General features: G+C 41.5%; 1 protein-coding gene across 1 annotated transcript in view; it reads left to right on the forward strand.

The window, feature by feature from the left end:
* Window positions 1–21,745, forward strand: part of FASN (fatty acid synthase) — a 41,798-nt gene that overhangs the window by 303 nt on the left and 19,750 nt on the right. The window contains exons 2-19 of the mRNA XM_014887481.2: window positions 5,606–5,752; window positions 6,560–6,712; window positions 8,247–8,420; window positions 9,285–9,485; window positions 9,924–10,046; window positions 10,687–10,802; window positions 11,040–11,174; window positions 13,547–14,006; window positions 14,365–14,552; window positions 15,396–15,585; window positions 16,935–17,029; window positions 17,407–17,541; window positions 17,841–18,044; window positions 19,552–19,667; window positions 20,099–20,274; window positions 20,612–20,803; window positions 21,091–21,171; window positions 21,271–21,456. Of these exons, the coding sequence (XP_014742967.1) occupies window positions 5,626–5,752; window positions 6,560–6,712; window positions 8,247–8,420; window positions 9,285–9,485; window positions 9,924–10,046; window positions 10,687–10,802; window positions 11,040–11,174; window positions 13,547–14,006; window positions 14,365–14,552; window positions 15,396–15,585; window positions 16,935–17,029; window positions 17,407–17,541; window positions 17,841–18,044; window positions 19,552–19,667; window positions 20,099–20,274; window positions 20,612–20,803; window positions 21,091–21,171; window positions 21,271–21,456 (3,052 nt within the window). The 5' untranslated portion in view covers window positions 5,606–5,625. The remainder of the gene's footprint in view (window positions 1–5,605; window positions 5,753–6,559; window positions 6,713–8,246; window positions 8,421–9,284; window positions 9,486–9,923; window positions 10,047–10,686; window positions 10,803–11,039; window positions 11,175–13,546; window positions 14,007–14,364; window positions 14,553–15,395; window positions 15,586–16,934; window positions 17,030–17,406; window positions 17,542–17,840; window positions 18,045–19,551; window positions 19,668–20,098; window positions 20,275–20,611; window positions 20,804–21,090; window positions 21,172–21,270; window positions 21,457–21,745) is intronic.

Below are 21,745 nucleotides of genomic sequence, written 5' to 3' on the forward strand. Positions count from 1 at the left end.
GTTCTGCTCTCCAGCCCTGGGGTCGCCGCGCCCTGTTGCTGCGGGCCGCTCTCCCGTGGCCCAGCGCGGTCGTTCTGGGGAAGAGTCCCCCCACCTCAGCGGCTGGGTACCGCGCCGCAGCTTCCCACTCCGCCCGACCGGCAAGGTGGCTGCATTGTGGTGCTGGCGCTCGGCCATCTTGGCGGCGAGCGGGGACCGTGCCACAGCCACGACCCCTCGCCGCCGGGCCGAGCGGGATCGGGGGCGCGGCCGGGCCCCGCTGCCCGCAGTCCTCGCGCTGCCGCAGCTCGGGCGCCGAGCACCGCCCTGCCTCGGGTGGGCGCCGGGGCTGGACGGGCCGCTGTGCCCGGGCCGCGGGGCGGCGGCGCTGCGCCCTCCGCGCCGGCCCGGGTTAGCGCAGGCACGGTCGTGGCAGGCTGAAGAAGCTTGTAAGAGAGGAGCTCGGCGCTCGATGTTGGGAAGGGAGACTTGCCAGTAGGTTCTCGGAATCCATCTGAGAAAACGTGCCGTGTATACTGCGAAACTATTTTTTTCCCACATCGGCATAAGCCAACGGCCCACACAAAATAGCCCGGTGATGGCACACCAGTATGGATTTGATGATGCGATTCTGTTAGTAACGTGATCATCTTCTCTCTTTGGCTGTTTTTGCACCTGTCTGGTTCTTATTCCACCTTCCTTCCCTGGCATACGGCCGTGTAAGATACTGAATGCATAATTTCCTAGCTAAAAGCTTTATTTGTATGCTTAAATTTAAATAGGCAATATTAAGGCTGTGTAAATTAACTTACATACTCCGAAAGACCATCTCTGGGGGCTTCGGAGCATGTTTTGTCTTAAAAAAATGGGAGAAGAAACGTCTAGCCCCATGAGCAAAGGATTCAGCTTTTCCTGAAATAAAGTGAAAAGAGTAGTACATTGTGAAAGGCTGCATTTAGTGGGTGAATTCAGAGAATGCGGGCAGTTATGAACAGAAATTTTACAAACATGATATAGTCATACTTGGGACTTAGATTTTTATACACCTAACTTCTGACCACTTGGGAATCAACCAAGCTATGTTGATTTCATGAGCAAAGTCTAATTTACTTATATTTTCTCCACTAACAGCTTTGAACTAGATTCTCACTAAGTAGTGCGTTTTAAATATAAATACACTCTGCTGTTTTTCATTGGTGTTGTGGTCAACAGAACAAATACTTACCTGAAACAGGCATTTGAAAGGTCTTTGTTAAACTGACTCTGTAACATACAGATTGATGGTAGCCAAATGCTTTCAAAAGAATGAAAGCCAGACTATTGTCTGCCTCTACTCTGTGAAGGGTTTTTTGGAGACAAGCATTATAGCTCTTCATAAGTGAAGTTTCTGTGTAAGGACAGTTTTTTAATACAAATTTTAGAAATGACAGCTAGAGATTAGAAAACCTGGGTTGTGATGATGTGATACTGAAAAACAAAGAAAACAGTCCTTTTGTCAATATCTGCGCTGAAGAAAGCTATGGAAGAGTTATGAGTGTTTCATTTTACAATAATAAGAGGTCCAAAAAAGGTGAAGATTTGGACTGTCTAGAAACAATAGCAGAGCTGACTTTAAGGATTCTGTCCCACTATGACAGCTATCAAAATAACAGTGAAATAAATATTTTGATCCTGTCTAGGAAAAGGAAACGTGCATCAGGCAAAACAAGATTGGGGTTTTATTTGTCATTTCTTCGTGAACAGCTGTTTCTCCCTCCCTCTCCTCTTCCTTTCTTCACTAAACCCTAGGTGAACAAGTTACAGCAGAATAAGTTTATATTCAGTGGTTGGCAAGTCAGGTATGAGGGGGCGAACGCATCAGATTTTACATTCACTTTGTTTGCTTGTGGGTTTTGGGTTTGGATTTTTTGGCTTTTTTTTCCCCTCTATAAGCTTTTATGCTTAATGGTCAGAAGCCTATTTCTGTAGGGAAACAGTAGATAAAAGTATTATTAAAAAGTTGTGCAGCTGCCAGGGATGGTGGAAAATGATGGTTAATACTTTTTTGATTAATTTTTGATGCCAAATTAGTGAGGGACTGAAAAGGAAATGTTTTAAATGCAATAGAAAACAATATTTCAACTTGAGACTAGCTTTGATACCAGAAGGGATTGTTAGTTATTACTAGTCACAAACGGAATGAGTCAGCAACACAACAGAATTGCTAAAAAATATTGTGCAAATCCAGCGAGATGCTAGTTTAGGCTTAACTGAGGTGTCTACTGCACTGATACTTCGGCAGAGGGAGAGAAGGTTGGCTGTGGTGTGTTTGCTTTCCTCCACTCAATTAAAAACGCAATTTGTCTGAGGAAAATTCACATAACTCAATTTAAGCAAATGCATGGGATAAACTGAGGAAGAAGGATGTTAGAAGTCTGGTTGGATGGATTCAGAAAATACAGCCTTAAGAAACAGAAGACTCATGTTTGTCCCTCTTTATCTTCATCTCCTGTTTTGACCTGTTGCTTTTGAACACTTCACTCATCAGAGGTAGTAGGAGCAGACTATTTGTATGTTTGCTGTAGTCTAATCCCCTTTAAAATACCTGTAGAAATAAATGTTCTTTCTTGATCTGTGCTATGCCCTGTACTTGAAAATCTGTCAATGTACTACGTCACTGTGTATAGTCAAAAAATGCTCTACGGAAAACAGGTCTCTAATAAAGTAAAATAATAATGCAATTCACCATTTAGGGATAAAGTCAATCAACTTCAAAATGGTTTACCTACTTACTATCTGTCGAGGAGAACTGAAAAGGTTGTTGGTAGCTGTAACAACTACTGTAATCACTGTTTAATCAGGGGTGGCTTAATATTAATGACTTTTCTCCTGACCACTCTTGTTTTCCGACAGTAGGTCTTCTCTACTGTCTTCTGCTTAATCCATAATTTTTATCTTAGATGTGTGCATTTAGAGCTCTTTGTGGCAAGTCTAAATCTTTCTGGTTCTTTGTATATTAAAATATTTTAATTTGTGGCTCATCTTACCCAAGTTAAAATTATCTTCTTGGCTCTTGTTCGTCTGATTTTGATTACTGCAGCATCTTTTTCTCTACCTTTGACATAGTCTTGCTCAACTACATTCATAACATGTTGGCAAAAATTGTTTTGTTGATGAATTTCATTACTTCGTTGTCTGAAAGGAAGGTTTCTTCGATTGGTTATACCTGGATAAATATATTTCTGATACTTCAGGGAAGGAGATGGGGGATGGGAGGGAACAATCAAATAAGTCATATTTCAGTCCCCTAAGACAGAAATTGTATTTCTCTCCGTAGAGATCATCACCTAAAGAGCTGAGGTATAAAACTGAGTCATACTTAAATTATCATTTTCATGTCTCTTATCTTAAGCTTAAATAGTAAACTTTGTGCCCAAGATCTCTCTTTACCTGCCCCAGTACAGAAATGCTGAAAGTGTAATAGAGTTGTGGGCCTTGGTTGGTTTGTACAGGTACAGTGGTGAGGCCAATAATAAAACTGACTTACTAGTTCTGTGTGAGTGGAAAAGCTGAGAGATTTCTCTTCAGCACTGAGTGGACTGGGTCTATGACTGCCAACTTAAGTTTTGGGGACTAGTTTCTCAGTAAGGGCCTTGCTCAGTTTGGCCCTTAATGTTTCCTTTTTTAAATGAACGAGAGTGGACTAGACCTTCTGTTGTTTGGGTGTTTAGCACAAGGCCTAGAAATCCAAGTTGTCCTTTTGGGAGCGCTTCTGTTTCTGCTCCCAGAAGGAATGGACTGGGTGAAGTAATCATCTCTTCTGCTTCAGTGCTAGGTGTTGCATAATTCCACAGTTACTCCACAGATCTGAATCAAGATTACTGCTGCAGGAAAGAAGGGTGAAAGAAATCAGGCAACCTGTGTGGTGTTACATTCTGGCAGAGCTGCACCTCAGCTGTGCAGAGGGCTCTGCTTTCCTTCTGCCCCCCAGCAACCTCGTGCAGCTATGGCAGTGTCACCTTGCCTGAGCACTTTGTGGATGGAAGAGGGGCCTGCTTCTTGCTCAAAAGCAATGCCCAGATGAAACATCTTGGGTTGGAAAAACAGCCACTGAGCACTCATCAGAGAGTACCCGTTAGTTCTGTATTTTGGAGAAGATGATCAAGCACCAGCAGCACTTAAGTAATGGGCCTGCATGCCACTATGTAGTATAATATCTGATGGAAGTCAAACTTCAGCTCTTTCGTAACAAACCTTTTCCTTCAAAGTTTTTAAGGCAGACTTGTAGTTTCTTGAATGCCTAGTTTTCTTTGTATTTTTTACTTGTTTAAAATCCCACACATTAAAGAATATTTTGCCCCTGCTTACCAGAAGGATTATTTAAGTAAGTACCGTGAATACTTACTCTCTCTTTGGTTCCTGCAGCCATACTTTTATTTATTTTCTATTAAAAAACTCCCACCATATGGGTATTTCCCCTACTCTTTTAACTTGTCTACTTAGGATCTAAAATTATAATTTGAATTTAACTGAAACATCAAGTTAACTTGCCTTCTCTCTATTAAGTTGTTAATATATTTTTACTGTAGTAGAAGATAAAGGAGAGTGTAGAATACAAGCTGTCATTTGGTGCTCTGGTCTGATACAGGTGCCCTGCCATGCTACATTATGCAGAATGAAGTTCTCTTGTGATATTTGAGATTGGGGTCTTGAATGCAAATGTACTGGGACAAGAGCTGAAGTTTTTCATCCTGTCTTTATTCCACATCTGTTCTGCCATATCTTAAAGCACCACCCTCTGTCAGGTGTAGTCAGTTCCACATTCCCAGTTTTTTAAACATGTGGCAGTGCAGGGTCCAGTTAGGAAACCCTTCAGATGTTACACTTGATTCTTTGGTTTTGGCATTTTAAATTACGCTAAATTGTGCTGTAGTCTTTGTGCTTTGTGTGGGTTTTCTCCTCTGTGTGTGTGTGTGTACGTATGGGGGGTTTGTTTGGTGTTTTGTCTGTTGGTAGGTTTGGTTTGGATTTGTCGTCAGGTTTTGGTTTGCTCAGAGTTAATTGGGGGGCATTAGGGTTGTGTTGTTTATTGGGGGGTGGTTTTGTACGAACTTGTAGTTTTGTTTGTTTGGGGTTTCTTTTTTTTCACATCCAACAAATCTTTTGATTATTGATTCTTAAGTTAGCATTTAACTTCGGAATGATTGTAGAACTTGTTTTGCTACCTGTTAGGTTTGCCTTGTAATTATGTATTTTACTATGTGTATTTCATAATTTCTCCACCCACCTCTGCTCCAGCATGTTAATCTTTATTCTCTGCTGACTTCACAGAGGCTCTGTGTTTAGTAGAGGTAGACTACTCATTTTCTGGTTGTCATATAGAAATTGGTGGTTCTCAGAGCCTGATGCTCCTTTAGGATCATTTTTTTCATCCTTATCAACCCCATAGGTATTACGGTCCATTTTATTAGTTGGGATTTTTTTTTTTTTTTTTTTTTTTTTAACGGTAGAGACTCCACTCCATGGGCTGTTCCTGTGTGGGTGTTCCTGCAAATGCACTTGTTTGTCACAACATGTCAGGAAGACAAGACACATATACTTTCCTCTGTGTGAAATCTTACTAGCCTTACTGCTTTGTGGATCACAGCAACAGGGAGAAGTTAAGAGATGGAGGACGTGGTGATTGCAGGCATAGCAGGGAGGCTGCCAGAAGCTGAGAACTTGCAAGAGTTTTGGGAGAACCTGCTTAATGGAGTTGATATGGTCACAGAGGATGATCGAAGGTGGAAACCAGGTGAGTGTTTATTGTCCCTCCTTTTGGAGCCCTGAGTTCTGAGTGTTTTAGAGGAATTATCCTATGAAAAGAGAATTTATGAGATCAAAATCCTGCCAGACCTGAATTAACTTCTGATAAATCATCAAGAAATTCAGTAACAGAATACGTTTATGACCACCTCATGCAATCCATTTCATGATGTTACGTCCTGTGCAGTAGCAGCTCATAAATAATATGCAGCTTACTTTCAAATAAAAGAGCATTCTGACAGAGCAGGTAGGCAACATTAATCCTGTACCTGCTCCTGGTAGCTGTGACAGTAAGAGAGCTCTGACATTTTTCTGGGTTCAAAAGTAGCGCAGGGATTCCAGTCCTGTGGTTTATGACTTTTTACAATGTTCCTTTTTTGTCTGATTGTCCTTTTGAAGTGTTTGGCACATGTGTACCTAATTCAAGCTAGTGATTTTCAGAAGTCAGAAGCAGCTTTTGTTTTTCTTCTAACTGGTGACTGACTGGAACCACCACTTAGACTATTTGTGCTTGGTACAACTTGCCAAAGCAAAAATGGTTAAATTAGATAGATGGTTTTTGCTGCTATAGCCAGGAGAGTCCTAAACCTTACAATTGTTTTTGCTAATGCAGTGTTCTCATTCCCAGATGAGGTAGGTCGGGAGATACTCATGCAGCCCTCTGGGTACTGCATAGGGAAGTGAGGTTTCATGTGCAATTGAAAATCAACTCTGGTCATTCTGTACTGTGTCTCTCAGCTTGTAGCTGCTTCAACATTTATGTATTTTGGACTCAGTGTCAGATTTTTCTTCACAGGAATTTATGGACTGCCCAAGAGAAATGGAAAGCTCAAGGACATAAGCAAATTTGATGCATCTTTTTTTGGGGTTCACCCCAAACAAGCTAATACAATGGATCCTCAACTTCGCTTACTGTTGGAAGTTTCGTATGAAGCCATTTTGGATGGAGGTAAGTGGATGAATGACTGAAGAGGGAAAATGAAGCTGTGTTGTCTCTGTGTAACAGGTGCAGACATGCGCCTGTGTGATGAGAACTCTAAAAAGGGAAAGCCATCCCATTAGAGAGGAGCTCCAAGACATGGTGTGGGGGTTACCAGATCCCACTATAATGGTTAGAACAAAGCTGTTGTCTCTGGAATACAAACAAGGAAATCAGTGCTGACTGCTAGCAAATCTGTACCTGCATCATATGGTACAAGCAGTATGACAGAATCATTTAAACAGTCAACAGTTCTAGAGCTTTTCTGTGTTCTGCTCTATCCTAATATTCCATAATAATTCCTTTGTGAGAAGAAAAGAAGGATGACTTGGTTAGAATTCTCATCCATGGTCTAAAAGAATGACAGATTGCCTAATGTATTCCTGCCTATTGGCCAGATTCTTGGAAAACCTGTAGCATTTGATCTGTTTCTATAGAAGGTTTTCCTAGGAAGTGTGCTTTCAGAAATAGCAGCCACTCTCTTCTATCACTGCCAGAGTTTTGAGATTTTGAGTTACTTATCCACTGAGCCAAGAAGTTTATTCTTCATGTCAATCAGTTTCATGTCTGAACATAAGCACATGGGGAAGAAGTTGGAACCTCACTAGTACTGACTAGTTACAAACTGAAAGAGGGCAAATTTAGGTTAGATATGAGGAGAAGATTCGTTACTGTCAGGGTAGTGAGGTATTGGAACAGGTTGTCCAGGCAGGCTATGGATGCCCCATGTTCAAGGCTGGCTTGGGTAAGGTCTTGAGCAGTCTGGTCTTGTGTAAGATGCCTGTGGCAGTGGGGGGTTGGGACTAGATGATCTTTTAAGGTCCTTTCCAGCACTTCACATTTTTGGTTCTGTGACTTAATGAAATGAACTTTTGCTTCTCTGCTTCTGAGCCTCTGAAGATTGTGCTTCAGGTATCCTGGAGACAAACAGAATACCAGAAAAGAAATAGCAGAGATTTCTGACAGTTGACCTTTCTATGTGGTTTTTTTTTTTTTGGAGCAAAGTAGTTTCTTGTTCCGGTTGTTGGTTATTTTTGTACCTAAAAATTCTCGTTTCTGTGTTGTATCCCAGTCTCAGCTGGAGATGGATACTGATGTGCTCACATGATATTTCATGTGCCATGATTATTCTCCCATACAGTCTGCTCCTTTTCTCTGCACTGGAAGTCAGATGTTAGCTTCTCATGTAAGCATTTGTACTTTTTGTAGTCCATACACTTTTTACACAAGACTCTAGCAATGCCCAGCTAGGCTGAAAACCTTTGTCAGGGCGCAGTATGTTCTGGCCAAAAGCCAATATCAAACTTCTGATGGACTCTGAAGTAAGACATATAAGGTCTGCAGTTGAAACAGTTAAAAGGTTAGTAAAAGTAAGGGAACAGTGCTGCAGGCGTGCCAGGAAGGGACAATAGGTAGTTTTTGGTGAACTGGTGCCAGTGTACCTGGTATCTCCTCAGTTTGCCCCTCATTTTGCTTACTGTAATCTACCTTCCAATCCCTATAGGTATTAATCCAGGCACCCTTCGTGGCACAGACACAGGTGTATGGGTTGGTGCCAGTGGGTCAGAAGCTGCTGAAGCCCTTAGCCAAGATCCAGAAGAGCTTTTGGGATACAGTATGACTGGCTGTCAGCGTGCTATGTTTGCCAACAGGATTTCCTACTTCTTTGACTTCAAAGGTAAGTGCCCCCCAAACCGGTTGATGCTGATGAACAATTGCAATTTCAACATGATTGTACCACAGCTGCTGTAGAGGACTTGGATGGATGTTATGGCATAGACCCCTTTTGGAAAGAGAAAATAGCATATAACTATTCGAAGGACACATATGAGAACCAAAAAGTATATAGTGATTATATGATAGGACTCCCTGTAAGGCTTTATAACTCAGCTGTTGCTGCTGAGCATAGCTGGTGTTCATTTGACAGATGTGATGTCAGGAAGCCTTTATAAAAAGGCCTCGGTCCTTTCTGGCCTTTAGACTGCTGTTTGGCATCAAGATACATGGAAGTCAGCTAGACCAGAGATAAACTGCTACTGACTATAGCAGTTGGCTTTTTTTGAGTAAAGTGGAAGAAGTAGGAGAGCCATGGAAATGATGTGATTGAAGGCATGGGTATGATTCAATCCATGTATGGTATTGAAGGGAATGGAGAGATGGAAATTAATGTGGATTGTAGCAGTTAACAGAGGTAATGGCAAGGGCAGCATCAGGAAGGGCAAGGGATTTTTACTGACGAGAATGGATAATCAGATGAGACTTGCCTGTAAAGCTGTGTTCTCTTTTTGATGGAGAGACATAATTTTTAAAAACACCCTTAAAGCAAATTTTTTTTTTTTCATTTTTTCCCATTTTTCTCATGCCTTACCTTGTAAGTAGGCAGAGATGGTAGTTCTAGCCTCTCATTGCATCAGGTTTATCTGCTATGTTCTTGAAGCAACTCTTATTTAACACTGTTTTTAACACGTTTGTTGTAACTTGTCCTATAGTCTTTGGAGAAAAATCTAGGAAATTAAGATTGTTTTTCCTTATGTTTCTTAAGGACCAAGCCTAACTGTTGACACAGCCTGCTCCTCTAGTCTCATCGCTCTGGAAAATGCTTATAAGGCAATTCGTCATGGGCGGTGCAGTTCAGCCCTAGTAGGTGGGGTCAACCTCTTGCTGAAACCCAACACATCTGTGCAGTTCATGAAACTGGGTATGCTTAGTCCTGATGGTGCCTGCAAGGCTTTTGATGTTTCAGGTAAGGCATTAGTACAAAAGCTAATGTTGTATGAGAGTAACTTACTGTACAGTCTGTGACCAGCTACTCTTTCAATACAGCAAAGAGTTGTATTGAAAAACCTTGTAGTTGTTCCAAAGTGCACTGTTTGGGACTTACCCTGTACCTGATCTGTTATGTATCCTCCCATGAACCTGGAAGACTAAGTGTGGGGAACAAACTGATACCATATGGTTCGTGCCTCTGGGGAGAAAAATTAGCTGTCTCTTGATGGAAAATTTCTGTTGTCATTTGTGATGAGCACTGTGTCTTTCTAGGTCATTAAATTTTTCTTTGGAAGAAATAGGTATGTCAGATTCTAAGAACAGTCTATTGTAAGTGGTAATCTTACTGCATGGTGTTTGGCAAAGTTTTACAAAGCAAAGCAGAGGTCATGACTCGTTCTCTGTCTTCTCTCAGGAAATGGATATTGTCGCTCTGAAGCTGCTGTTGTTGTTCTTTTGACCAAGAGATCTATGGCTAAGAGGATCTATGCCACAATAGTAAATGCTGGAGTTAACACTGATGGCTTTAAGGAGCAAGGTAGGTTTTGAGCTGCTGAAAAGTGAGATATCTACAGAACTGTTCAGTCTAGAGTCTTTGCCATAAAAATGGTCTGCTGTAGGGTTCTTTAGATGTGTGAATGGTTTTTTGTGTTTTGTGGGTTTTTTTCATTTTCTGGTTTTGATAATACGAAATTCAGGACCCTGTTTTTTAAAGAACTTAAAGGAGAGAAGTGGTGGTTTGTACCAAAGTAATAGCAATATTGTCTTGCTAGTTTAGCATTCCTCAGGATATCTCTGCAGTAATTTCTGCAGTGATAGTGGAAATGTAAGTACAGTGTTATAACTCTAAGGCTCTTATCCTATTGTTGTCTGGCTTCTCCTGCTCTCCAGTTGTGGTGAGAGAAAGCTTCATGTTTAACTTAACCTAGGCATCTAGCATTCTGTTAACCAGTATCTTTCCATCCTACCTAACTCATTGCTTTAGGTTAATATCTGGTTCCTCTGCTCTTCTTACAAAGAGCCTGAGAGTTTGGTGCTAAAGACGTGGTGAAAAGCTCTTTAGTTTGTTTTGGATTTTTGGGGAGAGACCTAGCAGCCCAAAGCAAATGAAAGGATGCTAAAATCAGAACAGGAAGCACCTGATAGGAGAGTGGAATTGACGGTAATTTTGATCCTAGGTGTGACATTCCCATCTGGAAAGATGCAGGAGCATTTGGTCAGATCTTTGTACAGGGAGAGTGGCATCAAACCTGAAGAAGTGGAGTATATTGAAGCTCATGGGACAGGCACCAAGGTCAGCATGGTCCCTGAGGGACTGAGTGTTTATTTCCCTTGTATCACTTGTCACGATTTTCCATTAAATTATTCTTTATTTTCCCAAAGTAAAATCCTTTTGCCTTCTACCAATTAGTAGAATATATTCTGCTTCATTACTTTTGGCCTTTGCCCAAACACCATAACTTTTCAGATTTCTCTTGGGGTGTATTTTGGAAGTGCTGGCTAATAGCCATTCTGATTCGCTTCATACTAGGTTGGAGATCCACAGGAAGTCAATGCCATTACAGATATCTTCTGTGATTGTGAGCGGGAACCACTGTTGATCGGATCAACCAAGTCAAATATGGGTCATCCAGAGCCTGCCTCAGGGCTTGCTGCATTAGCCAAGGTAACAGAAGGCTTGAGAAGGAAAGTTTGGGATCGTGGGTAGCACCAGTGTGTGGGGTTTTATTTGTTTGATTTAGGGAAAATCTGCATTGTTTCAGGGTAAAATGTTCACTGATAATGATAAGAACTAAGGTGTTTCTCATTAACCACTTACTTCACATGTGAATAATTTAAAAAGCTCAGGTGGCTGTCCTGCAAACCACCAAATAAATACTCAGGTGGCTTTCTGCTGTGTGCACATACACTTCAGTTCCCACTTCCTACTGAATTCTATAGGAGTGTAGCTCTGCTCAGAATGAAGGCTTTGGATCCTTTTGTTAATCCTTATTGATTACTTTGTCAATCTTTACACTGGACCATCCAACAGAACTCTTCTGCAAGTCATTTGGGTTTGAGGCGTATACATGTAAAGGGATTTAGATGTTTGGAGTAGCTGACAGTGATCGAAGATGAGAAGCAGTGTGGGCTTTCAGTGCCAAAAGAGCAGCTGATCCTTTTGGCTTTCTGTCAGGGATGTATCATCTCTTCCTCTTCTCTCTTAGGATGGCAAGAAGCCAGGTGAGTTCTCTGGGATGAGGCTACCAGCATGAATAACTGTCTGTCTTAGCAACCAGCTTGCTAACTACTGCTGTAGGCAGACAGTCATCTATTGGCTCTGGCTGCTAAACTGCTTAGCAGAGAGCTAGCTAATGTTTACACTTGCTTGTAAGCCTATTACCATAGAACCCTGCAAACCAAAGTCACGTACACTGCCACTGCTAGTTGTAGACTATTCAAAGTGGTCACTTGTGAGCCAAATACAACTTACTGTGAATAGCCTCACCTGCATGGAGATAGCAGTGTCCGTCTCTCCATAAAGGAAAGTTTAGGGTTTTTTTTAGTGCCTTTATCTCTGACTGACACATTATTCATAGAAGGAATGATAGCTTATTCATAAAATAAGCTTCTCAGTCCATATTGTGTTGTATGTAACAGTTTGTTTACTATGGTTCTGTGATCTGTCAGGACAGGATCATAACTTTGTGTTACTGTTGCCCCTACCTCTACACCAAACCCAGTGTTTCTTAGACAGTAACTGTCTCAGGATGTCTGCAATTTGTGTAAATGTTTTCTTCTGGAATTCCATAAACTGCTCCTATGTGAGGAATCAGGAAAATACATCTTGAAAGTATCAGATGTCAGACTTGAAGAGAATCTATTAATTATATGGTTAGGTATGAATGAAACTAAGGCTTGCCAAGGCTTCTTCAGTCAAATTCTAGTAAGGAAGGGAAGACTCACCTGCATCTTTGAATTACTCAGCCTGTCTAATCACTTGCTTTACAGCAAAGACAAAGCTTTTTGGTGGCACTGGTAATCTGCTCACTGTACTGTGCTCTCAAACCTAGGTAGAAGCCATGGCAAACTTAAAGTACAATATGAGTCACTGTAAAGCAACAGCACGTTCAAAGTGCATGGTATTGTAGGTGTAGGACAGTGTGCGTGAAAATACTTAGATTACGACTTTAAACATGTTGACTGTGAGTTGAAGTTGTATACTTGTATTGGTTGTTCTCCCAGGTAAGCTGCCATGTCTGATAGTCAGCTTGGAAGAGCAGCTACCAAGACATTGTCTCTCTGACCATTCTGGGGTGATGAAGGAGCTGTCAAACATACAGAGCACACTGTGTTTGCAGCTGACCTTGTAGTCTGCAATTTGCTGGGCTTGTTCCACAGAAAAATGTGGGCTTGGTGTCATGAGCTGTACGTAGAGAGAAGCTACTGAGAGAAGGGAGCTCTTGCTCTTTTTGGCACAGATATTTTGTTCCTCACACTGTTTCAGTACTTTCCTTTGGCTCTGCCAGTTCTGCCCAGTCTGCTGTTTCTGCTTTTTTTGAATCAGGAAGACAGCAAATGGGTGTAAAGCAGCAAGCAGACTTCTTTACCAGCGCTTCAGCTTGATTCTTTTGCAGCAAAACAAGAAATAAAAGCATTTTGTTGTGATAAGGAAGCAGATTTGTGACTCTATGTGATTGTGTGATAAAGAGATGGGATTTGAAAGAGGAAAAAGATGATGTGATAGTCTTCGTACCTAGACTGCTTTTCCAGCAAGACTGCATGGCTTGCCAGTTAGAAAGAGACTGGAAGATAAACTTTATGCTACTGCTCTCAACTTCCCTGCTGACTTTCTGCATGGTCTTAAAATTTGCTTAGGTGATGCAGTTGCTACCTCAATAACATCAATAATGCTTTTCTCTGAAATGTCCCTTTAACCAAACGTAGAGAACTGCTTCAGAATAGGCTATATGGTCATTTGTAGTAAAATAGTAAAAACAAAAGAATGTTTGCCATGAGACAATGTGGAGTACAGAACACTCTGTTTTTCTCTTTCAGGTCATTCTCTCTCTGGAACATGGGCTGTGGGCTCCAAATCTTCATTTCAATACCCCAAATCCAGATATTCCTGCCTTACAAGATGGCTCTTTGGAGGTAGTTTGTAAACCAACACCAGTGAAAGGTGGCTTTATTGGTATCAACTCTTTTGGCTTCGGAGGTGCTAATGCTCATGTCATTCTGAGGCCAAATAAGAGCAAATGCCAGCCTCTCGAGACTTGTAACATGCCAAGGCTGGTTCAGATTTCTGGCAGAACCCAGGAAGCTGTGGAAACACTAATTCAAGAGAGCAGAAAAGATGGAGGATGCAGCCCATTTGTAAGCCTGCTCAGTGATATCTCTGCAGTTCCTGTGTCCTCCATGCCCTACAGGGGCTACACGCTGGTTGGCACCGAAAGTGACATAAAAGAGGTTCAGCAAGTTCAAGCATCTGGTAGACCCCTGTGGTACATATGCTCCGGTAGGTGTGCAGCATTGAGTCCAGGCTTTTCCGTTCCTCTTTAGATCTGAGGCTTGAGCAATTGTATTATGTGCTCTAATGTTATTTTACTGTGTAGCATGAGGAAATATTTTGCAACTCTGTGACATGTCTAGGAGTCTTGTGTTTTCTGTATTTTATCAAAACCTTCCAACTTAACTGTCTTCTGGTTATAGCAACGTCTAGGAAAATAAAAAGCAGTGCCTAATTTAGAGAACATAAGAAATGTAAAATGTTTTGCTCGTAGTTAGAATTCTTTAACTGCCAGAGGAAGTGTGTTGTGTCTACTCCTGTTTGAGAGTATTACTAAAAGTTCACTTTCTCCTTGCCTATCCTGCAGGCATGGGAACACAGTGGAAAGGCATGGGCCTGAGCCTTATGAAGTTGGATCTGTTTCGCCAGTCTATATTGCGTTCAGATGAGGCTTTGAAGAACACGGGCCTGAAGGTCTCAGACCTGCTGCTGCAAGCAAATGAGAACACTTTTGATGACACTGTTCATGCATTTGTTGGACTAGCTGCTATTCAGGCAAGACTCAAAGGGCTAGTGGAGGGGGGTAGTGGACTCAATCCACACAAGCACCTTCTGCTAATGTATCTGTTTGACTGATAACACTTTATACCGATTAATGGAAGCTTGTTTTGTATGATCAGCAAGTGGCAGCTGTTGGAAATGCCTCTCTGAATGGAGGGAGTATGTTGTGCCCTTTAGAGTTTTGGGCTTTGCCACTTACAAGTACAGAACAAACTTTTTGGTAGAGATATTCTTGGCCTCACTGCTTTTTTCTTACAAGATGTTTGGACTAATACTGATCTGAACTGCTTTGCATGTGTATCTGTGTGTATATGTGGCACAGTTTCTTCCTTAAAGAGATTTAGGAATACCTTTAAGTTTTAGGCAAATGTTTATGCCAAGGAGCAAGGTTCCATTTAATGTCTTCTAAAATTTGTTCTGCAAATGAACTAATTCAAGCTGAATGAAGCCTCTTCATGATTGAGTGTCAATGTGGTATTCATGGTTTCTTAATACACTAGAGGCCAAGCTTTTAAAGTGGTCTGGAAAGCTGGTCTTGCCTCTTTGTTCAGACACATTCTTGGCAGCCTCATGTTGTTGGAAATATTTTCTTAGTGGAAAATTACATTGTGAAGAGGCCCAGACAATACTGGAGTTGCATGATGATTCTTGGGATTGCTTTGAAAGGAGGATGGAGCTGTAGTTATGGGGGGTGGGGGGTGGGGGGGGGGGAAGCAGTGAGGCCAAGAATGTCTGTACCAAAAAGTTTATTATGTACTTGCTACTGCTGTGTACCTTTGAGGCCTTTGACACCTGCTTACTCTGGCATGGAATCAGTAATCTTACTTCTGCTTGCAGATTGCTCAGATTGATATGCTGAAGGCTGCAGGTCTGCAACCTGATGGGATTTTGGGCCACTCAGTGGGAGAACTAGCTTGTGGCTATGCAGACAACTCCTTGAGTCATGAAGAAGCCATTCTTGCTGCTTATTGGCGGGGACGATGCGTTAAAGAAGCCAAATTGCCACCTGGAGGAATGGCTGCTGTTGGTAGGTACACCCTTACCTAAAGTGCTTCTCATCTCTGTAGTATGCCATTGGGATAAAATCGGTCTCTGAAACTATCATGTCTATAAAATCTTGCCCACTGTTGCCTCTTCTTTGTTTTCTTCTGATGTAGAACAGGTTCTTAAATATTTAAGTGGATACAGTGTAGGGATCTCTGTCCTGGAATACATCAGGATTTTGGTAACCATCCAAAATTTAAGTGGAAATTGAGGGATTTATTGTCTGGTGACCAATGACAGGCCTGATAAATAATCACCTTGAAACAAGGTGAAAATGTAAAGCACTGAGTTTTTTGGCTCTTGATAGATTCATGTCATACACACATAGATGTGTGTATATGTATATATTTTTTTTTGTAATTTTTTTCAAAAGGAGACTTCTGATTGTCTGCAAGAGTAATGAGATGTGAAAACAGTAAGCCACTGTGTAGTGGAATTCACTATGGCCTAATAGCACTTGGGAACAAGCTTTCTCCTGAACAGGCTTTGGTTTGTGTTTGTGTAAGTCATAGTTTTGCCCACTGTCAGGTAAAATTTTAGACCCAGCAGTTTTGCTTTGTGGTGCAGCTTTATGGTGACTTACGTGTTTAAAAGTCAAATTATTATTGGTAGCACCATTGTTCTTCTGTTTCTTATTGGACACAGTGGTCAATTAAAACCTGAAACACTTAGGAGAAAAGCTGTGGCAGGTATAATGCAGTATATTGGATTAGATGACTTGCTATAATCTCAAATTTCTTAATTTAAGTAATTCTACAAAAGACTACCTACCTAATTTAGCTTTTTTTCCCTTGAGATTTAATAAATGACACTCTTATCGTAGAAGTTGGAAAGCTGCATATAGTATGTTTTTGATAATCTGATGTTGAGTTTAAGTTCTTCCTGTGACTTGTATCTGTGTAATGTATGGCCAGATGCTTCAACCTAGCATGCCACTAGGGTTACTGATTTCTGTGGATATTTTGTGTCTCTCAGCAATCCAAGCTAAAACTGGGGAGAAAACAGGTGGGCTTGACTCCTAGAAACTAACGGCAACATGAGACTAAACAACCAATTCTGTAACTTCTTGAAAGTGTGGGATGGTGCAAAGATTTGGCTTCTGTTCTTGTGTTCAGCATAACTGTGATAAATGTCTTGTTAAAGCTCTAGGGTAAATATTCTTAGCTTTTGTAGAATTGCTTTGGAGGGGAGGGGAAGATACCCGTCAGTTTCTTGCAAGTACTTCCCAATTTTGCAAGTGCTGAACTGAGCGCAGTGACTGTGTGGTTAAGATTTCCTCCTCATAAGGCTCACTAGAAACACTTTTGTTGTCCTGTGGTCTTCCTTCTGCAGGTCTGACATGGGAGGAATGTAAACAACGCTGTCCTCCAAATGTGGTACCAGCCTGTCACAACTCTGAGGACACTGTCACTGTTTCAGGGCCTCTGGTGAGCATGAAACTGATACGGTGCATACTGGGATTGTGAGTGGGACTTGTGCAGTTCAGGTTTGAAGAAAGCATGAAGCTTAGAGTTCGCCTGCTTGCAAAGGGGGGCTGGATTGAAGTGGTACTTTGTATAGACTTACACAGTCAAATAGTCTGTGAGAGGAAGTGATGACTGTCTCAGTAAGCTAGTAAAATCTCTCTTACATCCATGGGCATAGGTGATGATAAATTATAAGACTGAGAAGGGCAATAGCTTCATCCTTGCTATGGCTCCCCTTAAATGGCAACTGATGAAGGGTATGGAGGGACTACCGTGGCTTCTACAGATCCCAAGTATTTAGTGAGCTTTTCTTAGTTCACTTGTATTCCTCTTCTTAGGACTCTGTGAATGAGTTTGTAGCCAAACTGAAGAAAGACGGTGTGTTTGCCAAGGAGGTGCGCAGCGCGGGCGTCGCGTTTCACTCCCATTACATGGCGTCTATTGCACCAGCACTGCTCAGCGCCCTCAGAAAGGTAATGCTGCCAAAGCCTGGCTTGCGCGGCTTGTGCTCTGCTACCCAGGTTGACTGTAGGTTAAGTTGACCTTAAGGGAACTCCTTTTTACAGAAGGAAGAGAAAATCTCTTGAAGAGCTTGTAGACCTCTGTGAGATCTAATGTTTGAAATCACTTGACCTCGAGCAGAAGGATGTCCTGAGCCATCAACCTAGGAGAAATGACTTGCTAAAAGGAGGAACTGCTTGCTTTTGCCTATTGTATTGTTCTCTCTGACTAGTAACTCTTTCTCCTGTCCTTCTTTCTTGAATGTCTGTAGGTCATTCCACACCCTAAACCTCGCTCAGCACGATGGATCAGTACATCTATCCCTGAATCTCAGTGGCAAGGTGATCTTGCTAGGAATTCCTCTGCAGAGTACCATGTAAACAACCTAGTGAATCCAGTGCTGTTCCACGAAGGTCTGAAGCATATTCCAGAGAATGCTGTTGTAGTAGAGATTGCTCCACATGCTCTTTTACAGGTATTGTATTTGATTGTTTCAGTATGACACTGTATTGATAATACCATGCTGCTGCAAGGAGTTTGAGGGTCTGAGGACTAGGGAGGACTGCAGGTTTGGTTTTTTTTTACACCCTAGTTCTGAGAACATTTGCTTCCTTCAGTACTTCTGAGCTTTTTCCAGTCTCAGTGTTTGGTTTTTTGTTTACTTCTTTGTGGTTTTTTAGGGAGTGTGTTAATATTAAGAACAAAAACAACAAATTCCTAACACACTATCACTTCCCTATGCAGACATTCACATTACTGCTCTTATTTGTTCCTATGCCCTTCAGATAGCTGATAGCCAGCTTTCTGGACTGCATAATGAGTAAGGAAAGCATTTCGTTGTATGAACCTAATGGAGAGTGTGTGCAAAAATTATGGTGGATGCAAAGACTTAACAGACCTTCTCTATGAAAAAAATCTGTTTCCATCTCTACACTGAATTTCGGTTGAGGTTTTATCCTAAGAGGTGGTGGATGGTGGTAGTGTTTTCCCCTCTTCTCCCAGACCAAGTACTCTGAGATCACAGGAGCTTGCTTTCTTCTTAAACTTCTTTCCTTAATGGGATCAGATCATTATCCCTGCCCTATGAAAGTTGATTCTTGTGGAATTAGGTCCACAGTAAAGAATGCAGAACTTGAGGGTGCACTGAGAGATACTTGTTCCTCAGGATTAGTGGTGTGATCTTGTCTCTGTCCCTTAAGTCTCAAGGACTGGGCTTTTTTCATTTGGTCAGATGCATGCAAGAGGAGAAGTCTCAGGAAGAATAGCAGTTATACAGTGCTTCTGAGTTTCAATCCAGTGTACTTTTACTGTGTCATGTTAGTCTTATGCTTTGAAAGTGACTTGAAAGGAGAATCAAGAGTAAAGTTTTTAAATGGGTAGATATTTTTTCGATAAAGAGACTGTATGCCTCATGTTGAAATCACTGAACAATTTTAGACTCTAATGCAAGTGACTAAGACTTCATTGTCTGGGTTTGGGAGTGTTCTGATTTTCTCTTCCATTCCTTTCTTTTCTCATGTAAAGACCACAGGATCAAATTGAGGAGAAGATAAAAATTGGGCCAGGTTTTCAAGGCTGAGTTTTTTGGTCTAATAGCTTTTGCTTGAAAAATGCTCCAGGATACTTTAAACTAGAAGGTGCTGCTCCTGGGAAGGGAGTGTGTGCAAGTGGGAGGCGTGAGAAGGTGACTTTGCAGTCCTTCAAGTGCAGGTTTTGATTTCAATTCACAGTCTGCTTGGGAAAGGCATATTTGTGTTTTGGCAGAATTATGTTAATATTCTCTAGGTTCTGCTTTACCAGATTTGCAACAACTTGGGTTGCTGGAAGGGTACTCTTCCCTGATAAAGTGGTGTATATGCCAGCAGCTAGCACAGAACTCTTGGCACAGATACATAAATAATTTGAGACCTATAGACAAGAATTCAGAGACAAAGTAGTAAGTAATGCCTTCCACCAGTGATTTATGGATTCTGCTTGACCAGGCTATCTTGAGGAGAACTTTGAAACCAACTTGCACCATTCTACCTTTGATGAAGAAAGAGCACAAAAATAATTTGGAGTTCTTCCTAACACAGATTGGAAAGATTCATATAACTGGGTAAGGAAACTAGGGGAGGAGGGTGAGTGGGATAATGGAAGGGAATTAAGGCCTCTTTTCTAATATGCATGTCCTCACATGGATTCAAATACTCCTGCAAGAAACCTTGGAAAAAATTGGAGGTACATTTGTGCTTTACATACTTAGCATGAAGTATTCCTGTGGGTTAAAGACTGCTTGGGCAGGGAAGATGCCTTCTAAAGACAAGTCCAATTTTAAAGGCCTAGGAACCTGGCACTAGCTTCTGGAAATAAACTTTGCATCTTATAGACTGTTAATTACAAATTTGGCTGCAGTAAGTGTTCATGGTACATCTCAGACATGGAGTCCTACACCAAGTACTGCCTGACCTTAAGTATTATAACCAATATTTTTTCTTACTATTTCTTCCCATCCCTTCCCCCACTGTCTTGATTCTTTTTGTCTTATAGGATAAATGTTCTTGGAAATAACTTGTTCCCATCTGTGGAATACCCTGTCCCTGTGGGAACACCCCTTATTTCTCCATACATCAAATGGGACCACAGTCAGGACTGGGATGTTCCGAAAGCTGAAGACTTTCCAGGAGGTTCCAAAGGCTCTGCATCTGGTTCAGTCTACAATATTGGTGTGTTGCTGGTCTGGGGTTTATTACTTGGTTGTCCTGCTTTACCTGTGTGTTTCCTTTTGTGAAACTAAGAAAAGAATACTCAAAACAGCACCCTGGAAGCCAGCCTCTGAAGCTTAAATATTTGGTTTGGATTGAAAAAAAACCCTGTATGTTTCTGAAATGGGATGAGAGAACATGAACAAACCAGGAGCCTCTGTTTTAGACTAAAAGTAATTTTAAGAGCTGCATCTTGTCAGGCAGGATAATTGGAGAAACTAGAACATCTTCTAGATATCTAGGGGGAAAAACCTCTCTATTCGAGTGGTTTTATTACTTTTATTCTGCTCTTTGACAGATGTGAGTCCTGACTCTCCTGACCACTACTTGATTGGTCACTGCATTGATGGCAGAGTTTTGTACCCAGCAACTGGGTACCTAGTGCTGGCTTGGCGAACCTTGGCACGGTCTCTTGGCACGGCCATGGAGGAAATGGCTGTTCTGTTTGAAGATGTCACAATTCATCAGGCAACTATCATTCCCAAGAAGGGTGAGTGAGGAGTGCTGGTATAACTGCACTACTGTGTAGTGAAGATGGAGGGAGTGGGAGGAAAGGAATGCATGGGAAGAGTGAGAAGGAATGCAGAAGAGAGACTACAAAGACGAGTGCAGTATGACCGAGCAAAGGAATAGATTCATACAGTCAAGTAGTATACATTATGGTCATCCTTATTATGTGTTGTGAGCAGTGAATCTAGAGATAGTGAAAGGAAGAGTAAAAATAAATGGTAAAAATAAATGACGTCACAGTCCTGTATTTCTCAATGTTTCTTGCAGGATCAGTCCAGCTGGAAGTAAGACTCATGCCTGCTTCTCGCTGCTTTGAGGTGTCAGGAAATGGGAATCTTGCTGTGAGTGGTAAGTGAAGGAAGTGTAAGTGCATATATATGGTCTTAGTAAAATCCATTATTTATAAACCATGATAATGATTGTTATTCTTGTTACTGTCCCCTTCAGGGAAGATCTCCCTCCTAGAAAACACTGCTCAAAAGAATTTCCGTAACCAGACAGATGGCTTTTGGACTCAAGTAGACAGGAGCTCAAGGCCCAGGCTCTTGAAAGAAGACGTTTATCAAGAGCTGCATCTGCGTGGATATAATTATGGACCAACTTTCCAGGGTGTTCTGGAATGCAACAGTGAAGGTGAATTTCTCTTTCAAAAGAAGCACAATGAGCTTGGATAGTGTAATGGTGACTATTTTATCTTTTAATTCCATTTGTATTAGTAGTTCACCTGGCTGTGCCTTGTGAGGTAATTATACTTTGTGTGATAAGAAAGAACAACCGAGAGTTCTAATAGAGCACTGGGAAAGCTGTTCTCTCCAATGTAGAACTGTGTGGTGGAGTTTACAGGGGAAGCTGGGTACATACACCAAACTTGGCATTTAATAAACATAAACAATAAGTGACATTCTAGCATCTGATGAATGAT

Source organism: Sturnus vulgaris, chromosome 20, assembly GCF_052056855.1.
Source record: "Sturnus vulgaris isolate bStuVul1 chromosome 20, bStuVul1.hap1, whole genome shotgun sequence".
NCBI lineage: Eukaryota > Metazoa > Chordata > Aves > Passeriformes > Sturnidae > Sturnus > Sturnus vulgaris.